Source organism: Pelodiscus sinensis, chromosome 2 (assembly GCF_052426305.1).
Source record: "Pelodiscus sinensis isolate ZL-2025 chromosome 2, ASM5242630v1, whole genome shotgun sequence".
NCBI lineage: Eukaryota > Metazoa > Chordata > Testudines > Trionychidae > Pelodiscus > Pelodiscus sinensis.
This window is the reverse complement of record NC_143053.1, coordinates 247,553,707-247,570,947: the sequence shown is the minus strand read 5'-3', so window position 1 is coordinate 247,570,947 and position 17,241 is coordinate 247,553,707. Positions and strand designations below refer to the sequence as shown.

At 43.8% G+C, this 17,241-nt stretch overlaps 2 protein-coding genes across 7 annotated transcripts in view; one reads left to right on the top strand and one right to left on the bottom strand.

Annotated features, from left to right (window-relative positions):
* NUB1 (negative regulator of ubiquitin like proteins 1) overlaps nt 1-10,344 on the top strand; it is a 45,677-nt gene extending 35,333 nt beyond the window's left edge. For all 3 annotated transcript variants that reach the window (XM_075922824.2, XM_075922822.2, XM_075922823.2), the window contains exons 10-15: nt 984-1,091; nt 1,292-1,444; nt 3,258-3,404; nt 5,449-5,553; nt 6,870-7,062; nt 9,629-10,344. In XM_075922824.2, the coding sequence (XP_075778939.2) occupies nt 984-1,091; nt 1,292-1,444; nt 3,258-3,404; nt 5,449-5,553; nt 6,870-7,062; nt 9,629-9,810 (888 nt within the window). In that variant the 3' untranslated portion in view covers nt 9,811-10,344. The remainder of the gene's footprint in view (nt 1-983; nt 1,092-1,291; nt 1,445-3,257; nt 3,405-5,448; nt 5,554-6,869; nt 7,063-9,628) is intronic.
* A 2,173-nt stretch (nt 10,345-12,517) lies between these two features.
* WDR86 (WD repeat domain 86) overlaps nt 12,518-17,241 on the bottom strand; it is a 44,453-nt gene continuing 39,729 nt past the window's right edge. For 2 of the 4 annotated variants that reach the window (XM_014569616.4, XM_014569614.4), the window contains exons 6-7: nt 14,666-14,769; nt 12,518-14,411 (exon numbers count right to left, since the gene is read on the bottom strand). In XM_014569616.4, the coding sequence (XP_014425102.2) occupies nt 14,193-14,411; nt 14,666-14,769 (323 nt within the window). In that variant the 3' untranslated portion in view covers nt 12,518-14,192. The remainder of the gene's footprint in view (nt 14,412-14,665; nt 14,770-17,241) is intronic. The other 2 variants (XM_014569617.4, XM_006115161.5) reach the window with 2 other exon arrangements.

Sequence of the window (17,241 nt, the reverse complement as noted above, 5' to 3'; positions counted from 1 at the left end):
AGTTTCCATGTCTGGAAAATGGGGGAAATTATACTTCCCTCCTTGAAATCTACTGACTAAAAAGGTGGTGATGGTAGTAACATGTTGTCTTAGTTCTTAATCAGAAGACAGTGTTCGTATAAATGGGCTAGAGGCTTCTGAAAGTATTGCTTGAAGTAGTATTAAACAAAGGAAAGTATTTTTAAATGTAATTGTTACCCTAAATTTTGGTCTCACATTTTGTAGCTTTCTTCTTCTACTCTAGTTTTGAATTATTTGAGGCCTGCAACATGAGTTTAAGAATAAAGGAGTAGTCTTTCACTGCAGCACCAATTCTCATTAACAAAGCCGCACAGTTCTCATTAACAAAGCAAACAAATCTTTTCAGAAAAGTACTAGCCCCAGTTCACAAGCAGGAGAATGATTCTGTAGGCTTCAAGGGGGTTCTTGCAGGCATGAGGCAGGACTGACCAGATGAACCAATAGACATTAAAGATCTGTAAAAGTGAAGTCCTCCTGCAGGAGGAAAGACCAGGAGAATCTTTCACATAATACTGTGATGTGAGAAGATACTTATGTTTAGAAATATATTTAAAAATGAAGAGGAGGGGGAGAGAGAGTGTGTTTGTGTGTGTGCATGCGTGCGTGCATATGTAGTGGATCCAAAAGAGAATCAAATTTGAAACTTTTAAAAGTTTCTTCGGTTTTAATTTATATCAGATGATTTCTAAATGTGTGATTAAGGAAGTTGGGGGGTCAGGTTGTTTTGTTTTTCTGCTTCTCGGTCTGTTTTCTATAGCATAGTGCTAGTAGGATTTAAATAGCTTTGTTGGATTTCTGCACCTGTGTGAAGTCCCACTGTAAATTTCACATGCACAAATCTCGAATCCTTTTATAATGTAAGGTTTTTCACCTGCTTTTTTGAGTGCCATGACAGTGCACCTAATAGACTATCACACTATTACACATTTGACTTTTTTTTTCTTTCTTTAAAATTTCTTTAGGGAAGTTATGGGAGTGAGAAGGTTTTATTTCTGAGGCTTTACCTCCTTCAGGGAATAGGGAACTATCATAATGGCAGAGAAAAAGAGGCTGTTGAACAACTTCAGAAGGTAAGGCATTGCACTAAGCAGCACATCACATTATAGGAACTTTTTTGGAAAAACAGCTCATATGTTTTGCTTGATCTTGCATCCTCCTCTCTTCCTTTTGCTACTCCCCTCCCTCTGATGTACAGGGAATTTTAGAGGAGACCTTTAATATATATGCCAGTGGTGGGATTTTTTTGATTGTTCTGTTCTTTCTACAATAGGCAAATAGTTTGTATCAAGAGCTCTCCATAGATCCTGAAAAAATCAGTAGCTTGTTACTCCTGGGATTCTCTGCGCAGGAAGCTCGTCTTGGTCTACGAGCTTGTTATGGGAATTTGGAGAATGCTGCCAGTCTTATTACCAACAAAAGAGAGGTATGGTACTGGGAAAGTATTAAACAGGGCTTTGAACAGTATTAAACAGGTCTGAGTAGTTATATTCCAGAATGTACATCTTACGTATTTGCCAAGCCATCAACTCCATGTTGGTATGCATGGTGGAACTGAATGATTTGTCATGTGTTATTGAAAGTATGAAATCGAAATGTAAAAGTCTACGGGGTAAATTATGTCCCACCTAACACACATGTGCAAGGCCTGAAGAAGTAGAACTGCCATGAAATTGAAGAGGCGCTTGAGGATACTTTGTGTCAGTTTTTGCCTCTTAACTACATTCATTGAGAGGACAGAGCGGGAATCCAAACTACACAGGTTTACCAGCCAAAACTCCCATTTCAGGGTTGGCTGGTATGACCGCTCAGAGGCTGCAGCTGTGGCCACAGATTAGCTAACTCTCACTGGTGCATATTTTGGCTTTGAATTAGGAATGTGGGTGAGGGGAATATTTGATTTGTAAGCAGGGGATGCGGATTTGGCACCATATATTTCTAAACATTGATACAGTAGTCAAATGGAAAGAGACTGAGCTGAACTCCTTGGTTGATTTGCTAACTCTGATGCTGATTGTCCAGCCTTAGGCAAGTCACTTGACTTACCTATGTACCCATCTGTAAAAATAATAAAATATCTACCTCACAGGGATCTTAGTAGACTTGATAAACTCAGGCCTAATGCTGAGAGAATCCAAATCGTAAAAAAGTAAACATAATTCTGGGATGCATTAACAGGAGTGTTGTGAGCAAGACATGATCAGTAATTTTTCCATTCTACTCAGTGCTGATTAGGCCCCAGCCTGGAGTATTGAGTCCAGTTCTGGGTATTAAACTTCATTAAAGATGTAGACAAACTGGAGGATGTCCAAAGAAGAATGACAAAAATGATTAAAGGTCAACAATACATGACCTATGAGAGAAGATTGAAAAAACTGAATACAAGGAGGATGAAGATAAATTGCCCTTGATAACCTTGGAGGATAGGACAAGAAGCAATGGTCGTAAATTGCAGCAAGTGAGGTTTGGTTGGACATTAGGAAAAACTTCCTAACTGTCAGGGTAGAATAAAATGCCTAGGGAAGTTTTGCAATCTCCATCATTGAAGATTTTTAAGAGCAGGGTTAGACAAATGTTAATCAGGGAGGGTCTAGATCAGTGTTTCTCAAAGTGTTCCATGGGCCTGTGCCACTTTGTTTCCCTAAAGAATCCATAACCGTGAAGCCTTGTGGTTATGGCTCCGATTTGCCATTTCCAGCCAAGGAGAACTATGGGAAGTGGTGTGACCTGGGCCACGGCTTCCTGCAGCTCCCCTTGGCTGAAAACAACCAACCTGATCCAATGGGAGCTGTGAGGAACTTTGGCTATGGACCCTTTAGGTAAACAAAGAGGTGTGGGCCTACAAGCGGCTTTCCCAGAGCAGGGCCACGGCCCACTTTGAGAAACACTGGTCTAGACAACACTTAGTCCTGGCAACAGATTGAACTAGCTGACATCTCAAGGTCTCTACCAGTTCTGTGAATCTATGGGCACAGACTAGATACAAAATGGTGAAATAAGATTACAAAGTTTGTTAGTGTGGGTACAGAGTTATACTGGAGAAGGAAATTCTTTTAAAGATCATTAAGCAGCACAAATTTGTTTTAAAAAAGTTTGTTTTCTCCTTGGAAAACTTGTAAAGATTAAAAAAGTGTACAGAATAAATCATGTATGCATCTATCAAAGAAGTAATGGGGCCGTTTTCTAGTAGAAACTATTCTTAAACAATACTTAGATTTGTAATGACCCTGATTTTACAGGAAAAGGCACAAATAAGGAGAGAGGAGAGAGCTAAGAGGAGGAGGAGATTGGATGACATAAATACCTTGAAAAGTATGGGCTATTCAGAATGCGCTGCTAAAAAAGCACTTCACCAGGCACAAGGGAACTTGGACCAAGCCTTTAAGGTAAATCTCTTTCAAGAATGGTACTCTCATACAGTATACCTTTTCCACTGGAAGCCATAGAAATATGCTGACAAAAACATTCTTTTTTTCTTTTTCTATTAACAACTTAATAAGGCCTAATCTACACTACACGGGAGAGTGGAAGTAAGATACGTAATTCCAGCTACGTAAATTATGGAGCTAAGAGTTGACATATTTTAAATCCCTGCCCACACACCAGGAGGTTGATGGGAGCAAATTCACCCATTGGTTTCCCCTCCTCCTCATGAGGACTAGGAGTACCGGCGTCAATGGGGTTGCCCTTTGATTTCAATCTAGTAGGTCTATACTAAACCTGCTAAATTGAACTCTGGAAGATCAACTGCTCATTAGGCATGCAAATGAGTCTCGGCGATATTCCACGCTTAGCCTCGTTTGCATACTTCTGACGCAACAACCCGCTAGTGTAGACATAGCCCTTGTGTGGGCATCCTGTATTTTGAATCACATGATTTTTTCCCTCCTGTTTGGTGAGTTACATAGTTTCAGAACAGATATCAGATATTTTACAGTTACAGAGCAAACACTAAAGTAGCACCTTAGCGTGTGGAATACAGGTAGTATAAGTACATGCATTCCATAAAGTCTAAACTCTAAACACATTTTTATAATCATTATATCTGTTTTAACCCTAGTAAGCCACAGATAAGCCAAAATGGTTTCCAGCTGTGCATTTGTCAGTGTTCAGTGAGGCCCAGGGCCCTGGCATGAGCTGGCATCTGGTCTGCCAGCATCATACAGACTAATTCTTTTTTAAAACACAAATGCATCTTTATAAATATACCAAGATCAACACCTGTCTCAACTTCTAGACATTTTGACAAAACTTAGAACACAACAGATACAAAAAAATAAATTCAGCAGACTAGTCTTACTTACATATCAAAGATTAATCTACATAAAGACTAAACTTACAAACACACTTCTGCCCCTAACTTACCAGTCCTCAGCCTTTTTCCCTTCTAAGAAAGCCCTGAAAGCTAACAAATTATGGCTATTCTGAACAAATGGGGAAAATGAAAAGCAAAGGCAAAGGGTTCCAGTGCTGCTGTGATAGTCTTATACTAGAAGAGGAAGTCCCAGGTTGTTTAGTGTAATGCAGTGTTCCTTAAACAGTGTTCCGAGGAATACCGGTGTGCCGCGAGGCAGTCAGAGGTGTGCTGCGGAGAACAACAGAATTCAAAATGCCCGCCCCCCTTTTTTCTCAACAAAAAATCCTTGGTGTTCCGCATAAAAAAATATTGTTTGGTGTTCCTTGGTCTTAAAAAGTTTAAGAAACACTGGTGTAATGTAAGTCATAACCAACATCTTACACAACCTAAAAACTAATACAAATTCTTAGATCTTAAGACAGAAGAAGTCTCTTTGATCATCTAATCCAATTATACTAGTGTCATGTTCTCTCTCTGAAGAAAGGACAAATAGTAGCATTTTTGTTTAGACAGAGGCTAATATACATGGATACTCTATTTTCTAGATGTAAATTACCGTAGGATGCTAACTTTCAATTTATGGATATTTCCATATAGACACACTTGGACAGAAGTCAGATAAAATCAAAAAAAGATTTTGGAGGCAGGTCAGATTGATTTATGTTGAAAGACTAAAAGAGCACAATAAAATACTGAAACTTGACATACACTGCCCTTAATTTATTTAACCAATTGGCTTTTAGTATGCAAAGGGTATAAACTTAAATTCCTCTCTCATTGAGAGTAGTATAAGTGGGCTGGTATTAGGAATCCAGGCTGATGATCTGCCTAACTTTCCAACAGTGAGATGTTAGACACTGAAACAGTCTTACAAGGCAAGTAGTGAAAGACTAAGACATGACATGAGGTATCTCAAGATAGTTAAGAGAAAATTTACTCTAGAGAACAGCATGGTAAGGTATTAACTACTGTACATGAGATAATTAGTCTTTTCCAGTTTCTGTAATTGTGTGTACGTCACTTTTGAGGAATACTACAGCCTTCTAACTTATACTGCACGCTTTCTGCTTTAGGTTCTTCTTGATAATCCTCAGTTGTTGTTGCTAAATGATGATGATGGTATCACTGATCCTATGACCATGCACCAGTTTCCAGTTCCTAAGGAAAGTATTGACCAAGTAAGTTACCTGTTTTTGTTTCTTAAAGATAAAGTGTAGGTTTGTTTTTTGAAGAATCAAGCCAGTTTAATTCTGAAGTCTCCTTCCATCTCATTGTCTGTTTAAACCCACCATATTAGATCATCCTTTGCAAAACCATATATATGTTCTACTCCCTCCCCTTCTGCCCCCGTCACTTGTCAAATCCCCACTCATCTTCACCTGTCACTTGATGCAAACAAAGTTAGTAATCCTGGGATGTGAATACACAGTATAGAGGTCTTGGCTTCTTCTCTCATATGGAAGTATTGAGGTGGAGGCAGGGGCACCATTTCAGATTTTGGTATGGGGAGGTAGCTACATGTGTAAGCCAGCTCTGGCCCCAGCTCCAGTCGTCATCACGTGGCCACAACTCCTGCCACTGTCCTAGCTCCAGCTCCAACCACTGTCATGTGGCCTCCACCTCAACCACCACCACGTGGCCCCAGCTCCAGCCCTGGCCACATGGCCTTAACTCTGGTCACTGCCACAACTCTGACCCCCACCCCAGCTGCTGCCACCCTGGCTCCTGCCCCAGCTCCTGCCACTGCTGTATGGCTCTAGCTTCCCACCCACCAAGCCCCCTGCCACCAGCTTACCTTCCACATCAAGAAAGGGAAGTGCTGCTATGTGACTCTGCTGAGGAGGTGGGCGGGATTAAAATTCTTTGTGTGCACCCATGCAGGCACCCATCTTAGAGGGAACTTTAGGCAGCCAATTAGTAGTTTGCATGGGTGGGTCCTTTTGTTCTGCTTGATGAGCCTTCATTTCTTTTGCTTCAGTGAGCAAAATGGAGGAGGAGGGGAAGAGTAAACAAAGAAAAATACCCATGTTCCTCTCACTCCTGGCTAGGGAGGGGAGGCAGGAGATAGTATCCTGCTACAGTGGGGTGGGGGAGTGGACTGCAACTCCCTAGGGTCCCCCAAATTACACTGATGGGTGGAGGTAAAATTCTCTGGCTGTTCTAGTTCAGGGATAGAAAATAAGAATTTTTAAAAGAAACCTTCAATATCCTGCAATATTTAGACAAGTCTGGGAGAAAACACTTCTTTTGTATAGGCAGCTGCCCTAGTCTAGTGCTGTTCAGAAGTTAGTGCGATGTCACTGGGAGCATGCTGGGGCATCCATCAGTACATGCCAAAACAGAGGACAGCACTTCAAAGAATCCATAATAGAAGAAATAAACAGGCACATTCAGATTGCTTATGTGTTTAGCGTGCTGTAGACTGTATAGACAAGCCGGTGTCTCCGACTTAGGGGTGGTTTTTAATTCATTTATTTGTGTATTTATTGTCTAGTTGGTGTACATGGGTTTTACTCCTGAGTCAGCGGAGGAAGCGCTGAAAGTCTTTCAGGGCAACATTCAGTTAGCGTCACAAACGCTTGTTCACTATGGAGGAGTTCTTCCTACTGAGCTGCAGCTGCCATCAGGACAGACTACTCCATCTGAAGAATCTATTTCATCAAAAGATTCTCCCACAGAGTCTGCAGGTAAGACTGGCTGAGTATGGCAGATATGGAGGGGAAAAAAGAGTGATGGATGAATATTGACTACATTGGAGGATTACTTTGAATATATTAAGAATCACTTAAGCTTTTAGTAGCGTAGTGTCTACTAGATAGATGTTATTAGGAACAGGCTAGCTGAGTGAGAGACCGAGAGAGAGAGAAATGTAGTCCAGTGCTGCTGGGAATGAAATGACTGCTTTAAGATATCAGCTCTTTAGCTTTGCAATATTTAAGATGCAGCCTTCAGAAAGACATGCTGGTTTTCCAGTAGAAGAGCCAGTCTACCATGGAACAGAGTTAGTAAGGTCTGGGAAGATGCTGTTTGGTGTTGTATATTCCATGACTCAGCACAGAAAGTCAGTGTTAGCTTATTATATGCAAAACATCTGAAAAAAAAGTCTCAGAAATGCTTGTGTGTTTGAATCCTAGTGCTAAAGAATCTCTTGTCCCCTGCACTCTACCTGTGACACCAGCTTCCCCCATCCATTTGTACCTTCTGTATCAAAGGGGAAATATGGAAGAACACCTTTTCCCAAACTAGTCCATAAAGCAGTTATCCTTTCTCCAAATCCTTCCTTAAGACCTTTCTTCTCTGGCGCCTACAGGAAATTGCCAACTTTTAATAGCTATGTGGATGGCCCATGGGACTTTCTGATGTCTAATTACCAAGCTTTTCTTTTTGTAAAAAGTCTCAGAACCATCAATCTGAGTCTGTAGCTGATCATTGAAAACCATTGGTGCAATGGCAGGCTTTGTCCTCTTTCCCTCTTCCATTGTAGTGTTTGTTACACCCATTTGATATGTCTCACCAGCCTCAGCACTTCTTCCTTTGGCGAGATGGGCCTGGGGTTAATCAAGCCCTATCTGCCGTATTTGGCAGGCTTTGTCTTCCCTCTTCTGTGTTTCTTCAGCCCTATTTTCTGGTTAGGTCTAAGCCAGTGGTTTCCAACATTTTTAAGCACAAGATCACTTTTTGAATTTGTCAGTCCAAAATCTCAAATCCAAATATACCTGCCCCACCCCTTCACCGAGGCCCCGCCCTTCTCACTCTGTGAAGATGGGGTACAGGGAAGGGTGACAGAGTGACATCAACATCCCCTTACCCCTGTCTTCCCCACTCTGTACAACAAGCAGGAGGCTCTCAGGGGACAGCTTTGAGGCTCTGGACAGGAGCAGCAGGGGGAGTGGCAGCTGAAGTGCAGCACTTGATAGCCTCCCGGCCAGACCAGTCAGAATCACCTGTCTGGGGCTCCGAGATCTACTGGTAGATCCTAATCTACTGGCTGATGATCACTGGTCTAAGAGATGATTCTCCAACAAATAGAAAGGCCTGTTCCACTAGACACAAAGGGAAATACCTTCCCCTGCCTCCTCACTGGAGCAGAGTATCCTCCTGTCCTTCCCTGACAGGTGTGTTGCTGTCCCCTGCGGGAAGGAGCACTTTTCTCCTCTTGGAGATGCTCATTTCCCTGCTGCCACCAGCCTAGTAACAGCTTGCTTGCTTGTTTGTTCTTTTGTTTTTCTGTCTGTCTCTGTGTCTGTCTGTCTCTCTCTCTCCTCCTTTCACTCAACAAGGGAGGGGCTTTAAAAAGTCTCAAGCAGCCCTTCCTTGGATTCAGGTGTTCTTAATTGACCTGAGGCAACCTCTTCTCAGTGGATATGAAAGAGCCTTTAGCATCCTAGACTTTACACATCTGCCTTCCAGCTGCTTCTGGCTTTCTGCTCATTGTGCCCTTTAGGTTCTCACTTTCTGACCCTTTGACCTTTGCTCCTTGTTTTGGTTGCTCCATAATCATCTGAATTCCCGGGCTCAGTGGATCCTCCCCAAAGGCTGATGGGAGGGTCCTTTAGCCGTGAGCAGGAACACCCTTTTGCAGCTGGCCAGCATGACTTTGTAATAGTACTTAATGTGAGTTCTGGTCAGAAGTGTGATGAAAATGGCACGCCCTATTTACGGGTTTGTTTATACTTTAAAAGCTACAGCAGCACTTCCGTGTGGACACTGGCTATAGCCATAGGAAAGGTTCCTCGGCTGTTGAAGGTAATCTGCGTCCCTGAAAAGCAGTAGTTAGGTTGAAGAAAGAATTCCTCCAGCCACTGCCTACAGTGGGGGTTAGGTCAGACTAATTGCCTGTCTTGGGGAATGTTAAAAATCCACAGCCCTCAGAGATATAGCAGTGCAGGTGCACGTTTTCATTGTACACCAGTCCTAAGAGCTGCTCATTGCTGTGGCCTGTCTCAGGGAGTACAAGGACCAGAAATGTTACTAGGCCCTGTGCAAAAGAGAAGGGAGATCTTACATCACTTCTTCTTTTCCTTCACTCTCTCAGAGGTAGTCACAATTTCACCCCAACTTATTGCACTGCTACCTAAGGTTACCGTCAAGGCTTTTCTTACTGCTTTAAAAAATAGTGTCTCTCACCCCTTTGATGCAAAATAATTTTAAACTTGTTCTCCAGCAAAAGATTTATAAAATTAGTGGTATTGGCAAAAAACAGATTCATGGAAAGAGATGATAGCTGCCACTTTTGTTTTTCCATTTTTGTAGGCACTTCTAGTTCATCAACAGACGAAGACATGGAAACAGATGTAGTCAATGAAACAGATGTAGTCAATGAAATCTTAGAGGATATTCCAGAACATGAAGAAGATTATTTAGATTTAACCCTGGAAGAGGAAGAAGAGGTCATTAAAGAATACTTATCCTATATGCATGAGGAGCAATCCTAAAATTTCATTATCCACTGTTCAGTAACAAGGAATTACTTTTGGCTACATATCACGTCTAAATCCAAACTCAAGCTTATCTTTAGCCAAATGCCTTACATTCAGTTAAAGTGAATTATTTAATTATCAATTATAACTGCTTAAAATCTCCTTTTTGGTTAACTATGTCATAATTCAGCATAATAATAAAGCAGAAACAAATATTTTTTCTGAAAAACACTGTTTGGTAGAGAGGTTGAATATATATTTCTATGGGTGTGAAATTAGCCCATTTAATTAATATAGCAAATAAAAGCATTTTACAACATTTTGCATCATCTGTTTTAAAACAAAATCTACATTTGTAATCAGAAACCTAGTTAATACATTTATAAAGCTATCAGTTTACAAAACCAACTTCCTTCTCTTTTGAAGTACTGTTTTCCAAAAATCATTTACAGATGAGATCTCAATTAAATGATGATGCTTTTTCTTGTCTCTGTTCATGTCAGATGTTGCAAGAGCTACTAATAAAAATAAAACATACTGCGCATCTTGCTTTTATTGGGATTTTTCCATACTTTACATAGAAAAGTACTCTAAAAAAAATAGGCAGTTGTAAGCCATTGGAAGATCAGGCCCCCATCCTCACCTCATAGTGATGGGGCTGATTTAAACACATATCTGTAAAAATTGGTGGGCATAATGCAGGGGCACATTTGCAATTCATAATCACACAGCTAGGAACAAAACCACCCTTGAAAGCCAAGTGTGAGCCCTGGACCATAGATTTGACACACTTGTGTGTGTCTCACTTTTGTTTCTCCTCATGTTTAAATTATTAGCAGCTCAGTGTTTTTAGATAAAGACAGAAATTGGGCCACGCTCATCTCAACTGTCACTTTGTTGCCTTCAGAAATTTAGACCAGTGTTCCTTCCTAGTGCTCTTTATCTTCCTTTTGACTATGACACTTAGCCCTCCTCTTTTAGCCCCCCCTCCCATTTTGAGATCTGTGGTGGTGCTGTACCATGTTAGTCCCATGAAATTTGAGAGATAACGTGGTTGAGGTAATACCTTCTTCTGTTGAGGAGAGGGACAAGCTTTGGGGCATACACAGCCATTTTCTCCAGGTCTGGCACACTGAAGAAAAGCTCTGTGCAAACTCAAAAGCTTTTCTCACCAACAGAAGTTGTCCAGTAAAAGCTATTACCTCACCTACCTTGTACGTCCACCAAGCCCCCTCCTCCTGAACTTGCTACCCCCTATATCTGGACCTTCCCACACCTGCACCAGACACCTTCCAACATGCAAATCCCTCACCCTCACCAGCCCCGACCCCATGAGCCATGTCAGCGACACCCAGACCTCCACCGCACCAAGCCTCACTCCCTCAACAGCTGGAGTCCCTCTGCTAAGCCCCAGTCCCTCCCACAGCCAGACAGTATCCCTCCTGAGTCCCAATCACCTTCACCTGGACACACTCTCACTCACCCTGCACCCAGACCCCCTCATGGATCCAGATCCACCCCACTGAGCTGCCCACATCCAGCTGGCCCCATACAGCACCCTCCCACCCCCACACCTCGATTCCCCCATACTAAGCCCTTCCACGCTTGGCTCCTGCAAGGACGAGCTGCTTGCCCTACATCTGGCTCAGTGGCCAGGACTGGACATGCAAGTGATACCATTTGTCTCACATACTGTGGGTGCACCTGACATGATGGGCAGGGCTCTGGGGGTGTTTCTGGAGCAAGAACAGCCCTCGTGCTGGATGGGAAGGGGGTGTAGGGAGATCTCCTACCTCTGTGAAGCCAGGGCCCTGTGTTTCGCCCTGTTGTGGGCACCTCCACATTTATGTCTTGCGAAAATATGCAGCATTTTAAGATCTTGCGCACAGAACTTTTAGGTGTAGAATTCCTTTAGGAGTATTAGGTGCTTGGTTGGGTCTTGTTCAGGGTTTAACTGATTGCCCTATAGGGGCGTGGGACAGGAATTTTCCTCCAGCTCAGGATGGCAGTGACTGGGAGTTTGCTTTCCACTGCAGTATATGGGAACCCAGCATTATCTGGGTATATCTCAGTCATTTCTCAGGCACTAGTGCACCACCATCCCTCCTACTTGCCCTGCAGCCCATTAGTCTCCCTTGGGGTGTAATACTTCACCCTGATGCCAGGTGATGGGTTTACAAGGTGGATGCTGGATGGTGCTGTGGGCGTGTGATATACAGGAGGTCAGACTAAGTGATCCAGGGTCCCTTGTGGCCTTGAAACCTGAATATAGCTGTGTTGGGCCAAACCTTAGGCACATCATATATGAGCCCTAGATTTTTTTTCCCACTCTATGGCAGCTCATTTAAATGCATCTATGACAACCCTTACCTTCATGAGCACATGGTGAGTCAGCAGGCTTTGACCCAAGGCCTGGTTTCCAGTAGCCACCTCTACTGCTTCCACTAAGAGAATGACCAATAGCCACGTAGGCTGTTATCCTTGTGGACTAGACACTACATGGGGGGGGGGGTGCAGGGTGGCACAGGCTTTGCCCTGGTTTAGGAAGTATTCAAATTGTAGGAGAGGCCATCAGGTCCAGTCCTCTGCCTTCACAACAGGACCAAACACCATCTGGATCATCCCTAACATCTAGCCAACCTGTTCTTAAATATCACCAGTGATGGAGATTCCACAACCTCCCTAGGCAATTTATTCCAGTGTTTAACCACCCTGACAGGATTGTGAACTGTTAATAACTACTCTCTGAAAACAGTTATCCAGCCAGTTGTGCACTCAATCTTATAGTTGCCCCATCTAGCTTGTATTTCCCTAATTTTGACTCCAGCACATCGAATAGGGAAAAGTGAGGGTCTGTTTGTAACATTCACATATTTTCCCTATCCCTCTCTCTCTCTTTCTGACCACCATTTGTCTACAGCCAATCCAAACCTACGTACATACACAGCAAGAAACTACAAATAAAGGATTCGGTTTCTTCTGTAAATGCCATGTGTTTATTGCCCACTCACAGAGAGTATTACAGCATTTATCTGACACAGTACAGAATAAATAAAGCAACAAAAATAAAAAACACATGGTTAAGCATCTGTTTCATTGACTCTGCAAAGTGTGCTAGACCTACAAAAAAATACAAGGACACTTGAATATTTATGGCTCAGTGATTATCAAGGAGCAGTGAACCTGAAAGAGAGGAGAGAAACCCTTAAATGTAGATGCTTATCCAAACCTACTGCATCCTTTCCTTCTGACAAACCTAGGTCTAACAATTTCACTCTAGATTTTTTGTACACCACCAACTCCCTTCCAACAGACACCGCCCCCTTCTGTGGTAACATTCCCACAACACATGCTCCTCATTTCAAAGCCCATATGGACTCCAGGCACACTCTAGATTTTTGTCTGGTTCCTATTTCACCTGACCTGGAATGTGCAGCACTGCTGATGGATTCGTGAGATGTGAAAGAAGAAAGGAGCCCAGGCCCAGCAGTGAAACCAGAGAGCTAGTGGGTGGCTACAGTCACTCAACCCCCTTCCATTACATCCTTCTGAACTAGCATTCTTATATGCAGCCTGTTGACTGGCTTTCCCATTCCCACAACAAAGAATCAAGGCCCTCTCCCCTTCCCCAGGGGTGTCCACTGCCATCCTGCTCTTCCACTCAAGCTGTGTGGGAAGCAACCGGCCTGACAGTCAGGTTTATTGGTTTTTTTTAAAGCCCCTTTAAATCTGTGCTCTGTTGCTCTAAGCTCATGTCCCAAAGAGACTTCAGGCACCTCTTTGCCTCAGCCAAACCCTCCTACATTAAAGTCATTCGGCTCAGCAAGAGGCAAGGACGTTATAACCCCAATGGGAGCAGAGCAAATGGAATCCAGTCATTCTGCAAGGCAGCTTTCGCTTACACATTCCACACTATTGCAGTCTGTTGTAACAGGCTACAAGAAGGGGGAGGGAACCTATTGGCTTATTACTTATTCCTGCCTCTCCTCGAGTCAGGAACCAGCATGAGGCAGCAGGGGAGTGAAATCCCAACTGTCTATGGGTTAGCTGGGAAAAGAGTATTAAATGCAAAGTATCATTACAAACAATCCCAGGGGAAAACCTATAGGAAAAGGCAGATCACATGGACTGCTCTCCACAATGGGTCCTGTCCCTATATTGCCTCAGAGCCTGTAAATCATCCACATAAGTTTGCTTTCCATTACAATACACTATGAGATGCTGCAAGATGTCAAAAATAGTCTGAAGAGTCAGTTTCAGAAAAACGGGAACTCTTGATTGAACACTTTAGGGAATTTAATTTCCGCCCCTCTTTCCAAGGGTCTGGCTTAGCTGCACCCAGTGGCACAGAAGATGGCTCAGTGTTTCCTCTTTGACAAAAAGTTTGTTGCAGGCAGTCACATCAGCTCGACGGCCTCAAGGTCCCCATTGGCCTGTTGCACTGTGCAGCCAACTCTGTTATTGAAAAGACGAGACAGGCTTCCCTTCTGAGAGCTTTTGCCCTGGGCAGATCGCTCCTTCTTCAGGCGATGCTGGTTTCGCTTGCAGATGCCTTGTACGTCCCAGATCCTTAGCGTGCCATCGTGGGAAGCTGTGTACAATAATTCATTGTGAATCTGGAACAACAGGATCATACTTAATCCCATATTGTACATTTCACAGTCACAAAGATCCAAATGCCACTTGGAAGTAAATGGGACATTTAGCCCTTTAACACTGAAGGCCCAATTCCCCAACTCGTGTCACGGCACACAGCATTCCAAGTACTCAAATGCCCAGGTAACAGGCCATCTCAGCTTGCACAGGACATATGGAGAAATCTATACTATTTGGATGTTGAGTTTTTCCCGCAATAAAATCCCCTCCTCACCTGAATGCAGTTGATGACGTACTTGTGTCCTCGGAAGATCCTCTGCAGGACACCTGTCTTTGAATTGAAAGCTCGAGCGCAGGCATCTCCACATCCTGTGAATACTAACACAAAGGAGTAATGTCTTAGCAGGTTTTATGCCCCCCCTTGGGGTCTGGTATTTTAATTTTTCATATTTATTTATATTGTGTTTTAAAAACCTGTGTAAGCCGCCTCGATTATTTTAAAGAGAGAGGCTGAGTAAAAATATTTTTAATAAATAATAAATGTCAAGGCCTTTTGAGGACAGCCAAGTGACCAGTCATAAAGGAAAAACACTTTCTGAGTCCAACTCTCCACTTGCTCATACTAGCTTAGCTTCATGGACACCAGTAAGGGTTGCTTCCAGTTTGGTCCTGCGTGAATGAGAGACGGGTCATTCTGGGATGTATAAGCAGGAGTGTTGTTAGCAAAACACAACGGCTGCATCTAGACTGGCATGATTTTTCAGAAATACTTTTAACAGAAAAGTTTTTCCGTTAAAAGTATTTCCGCAAAAGAGCGTCTAGATTGGCACAGATGCTTTTGCGCAAAAGCATCCATGCCCAGTATAGACGCGCTTTTGCGCAAGAAAGCTCCGATGGCCATTTTAGCCATTGGGCTTTCTTGCGCAAAAAATTAAGGTGCCTGTCTACACTGGCCCTCTTGTGCAAGTATTCTTGCGTAAGAAGGCTTATCCCTGAGCGGGAGCATCAAACCATTTGTGCAAGAAGCACTGAATTCTTACATTAGAACGTCAGTGCTCTTGCGCAAATTCAAGTGGCCAGTGTAGACAGCTGGCAAGTTTTTGCCACAATCTTGCCAGTCTAGACACACCCAACTAGTAATTCTTCCACTCTACTCAGCACCAATACGGCCTCAACTGGTGTACTCCATCCAGGTCTGGGCACTCCTATCCGGGAAAGATGTGGACAAACTGGAGAAATCCAGAGGAGAGCAACGACAATTATTAAAAGTCTCAAAAGCTTGACCTATAAGGGAAGATTAAATTAACTCAATTTTTTCCAGGCTGGAGAAGAGAAGATGGGGGTGATGAGGAGAGAACACAATAGTCTTCCAGTATATAAAAGGCTGTTATAAAGAGAAGGGAGATTAATTGTTCTCCTTAACCATTGAGGACAGGACAAGAAGTAAGGGTATGTCTACACTACAGTGCTAATTCGAACTAAGCTAATTCGAACTAACGCATCCAGACTAAAAAACTAGTTCAAATTAGCGTTTTGCTAATTCAAACTAGCATGTCCACACAGAGTGGACCCTGAACAGGGGGTTAAGGCTGGCCGGAAGCAGTGCCAGCAGGGCATCAGAGGAGGACTTAGAGCGTGGAGCTGCTGTCTCAGGCTAGCCAAGGGCTGTGCTTAAAGGGACCCGACCCCCAATCCGGACAGACAGTTCTCAGGGGTGCCCCGCTTGCAAAGCAGTCCTGGCTTGGATTGCCCAGAGTACCCACACTGGGCACATCACAGCACTCGGCCATCAGACCGGCTGCACTTGCCGCAGGCTGCAATCTGGGGAGAGGGGGCAACTGGGGGGCTGCAGGAGAAGTTCCACCCCCAGAAGCCCACAGAGCCAGCCCAGTCCTCCCCATCGGGGGCTCGTACCCCATTCCTCCCTCACCTCCTTCCACTTACCCCTCTCTAGCCCCCCTTCCTGTTGTACAAAATAAAGGACAATTGAGTTCAAAAATAGAAACTCTCTTTATTGAACAAAACTGGTGGAGACTGGGAAAAGGAGGTGGGAGAGGGGAAGAGAGGCTGGGAGAAGGGAGGGCAACTACAATGATGAGGGGTTTGGAACAGGTCCCATATGAAGAGAGGCTAAAGAGACTGGGACTTTTCAGCTTAGAAAAGAGGAGACGGAGGGGGGATATGATAGAGGTCTATAAAAGCACAAGTGGTGTGGAGAGGGTGCATAAAGAAAAGTTCTTCATTAGTTCCCATAATAGAAGGAACCAAAGGAAAGGAATGGAAAGGAAAGGAATGGGTAGCAGGCTTCAAACTAATAACAGAAAGTTGTTCTTCACAATGCAAATAGTCAACCTGTGGAACTCCTTGCTGCAGGAGGCTGTGAAAGCTAGAACTAGAACAGAGTTTAAAGAGAAGTGAGATAAAGTCATGGAAGTTGGGTCCATGGAGTGGTATTAGCCAGGGGGTAGAAATGGTGTCCCTGGCCTCTGTTTGTGGAAGGCTGGAGATGGATGGCACGAGACAAATGGCTTGGTCATTGTTTCGGTCCATCCCCTCCAGGGTCCCTAGTGTTGGCCACTGTCGGCAGACAGGCTACTGGGCTAGATGGACCTTTGGTCTGACCCAGTACGGCCATTCTAAGCTCAGGGCTCAGGGTCAGGGGTCTCAGTGGACCACGTTGATTTTCATGCAAACCTGCTCCGGGGTGGCCAGGCTGGCAGCTCTCCTGCCCTAGACGGCCGCTTTCCTGTGCCTAGTGTGGAAGTCGTGGACGAAGTCCACAATGTCTGCACTGGACCAGGCGGGTGCCCGTCTCTTGCAGTCTTGGGCAAGCTCCCGGGAGCTACCAGC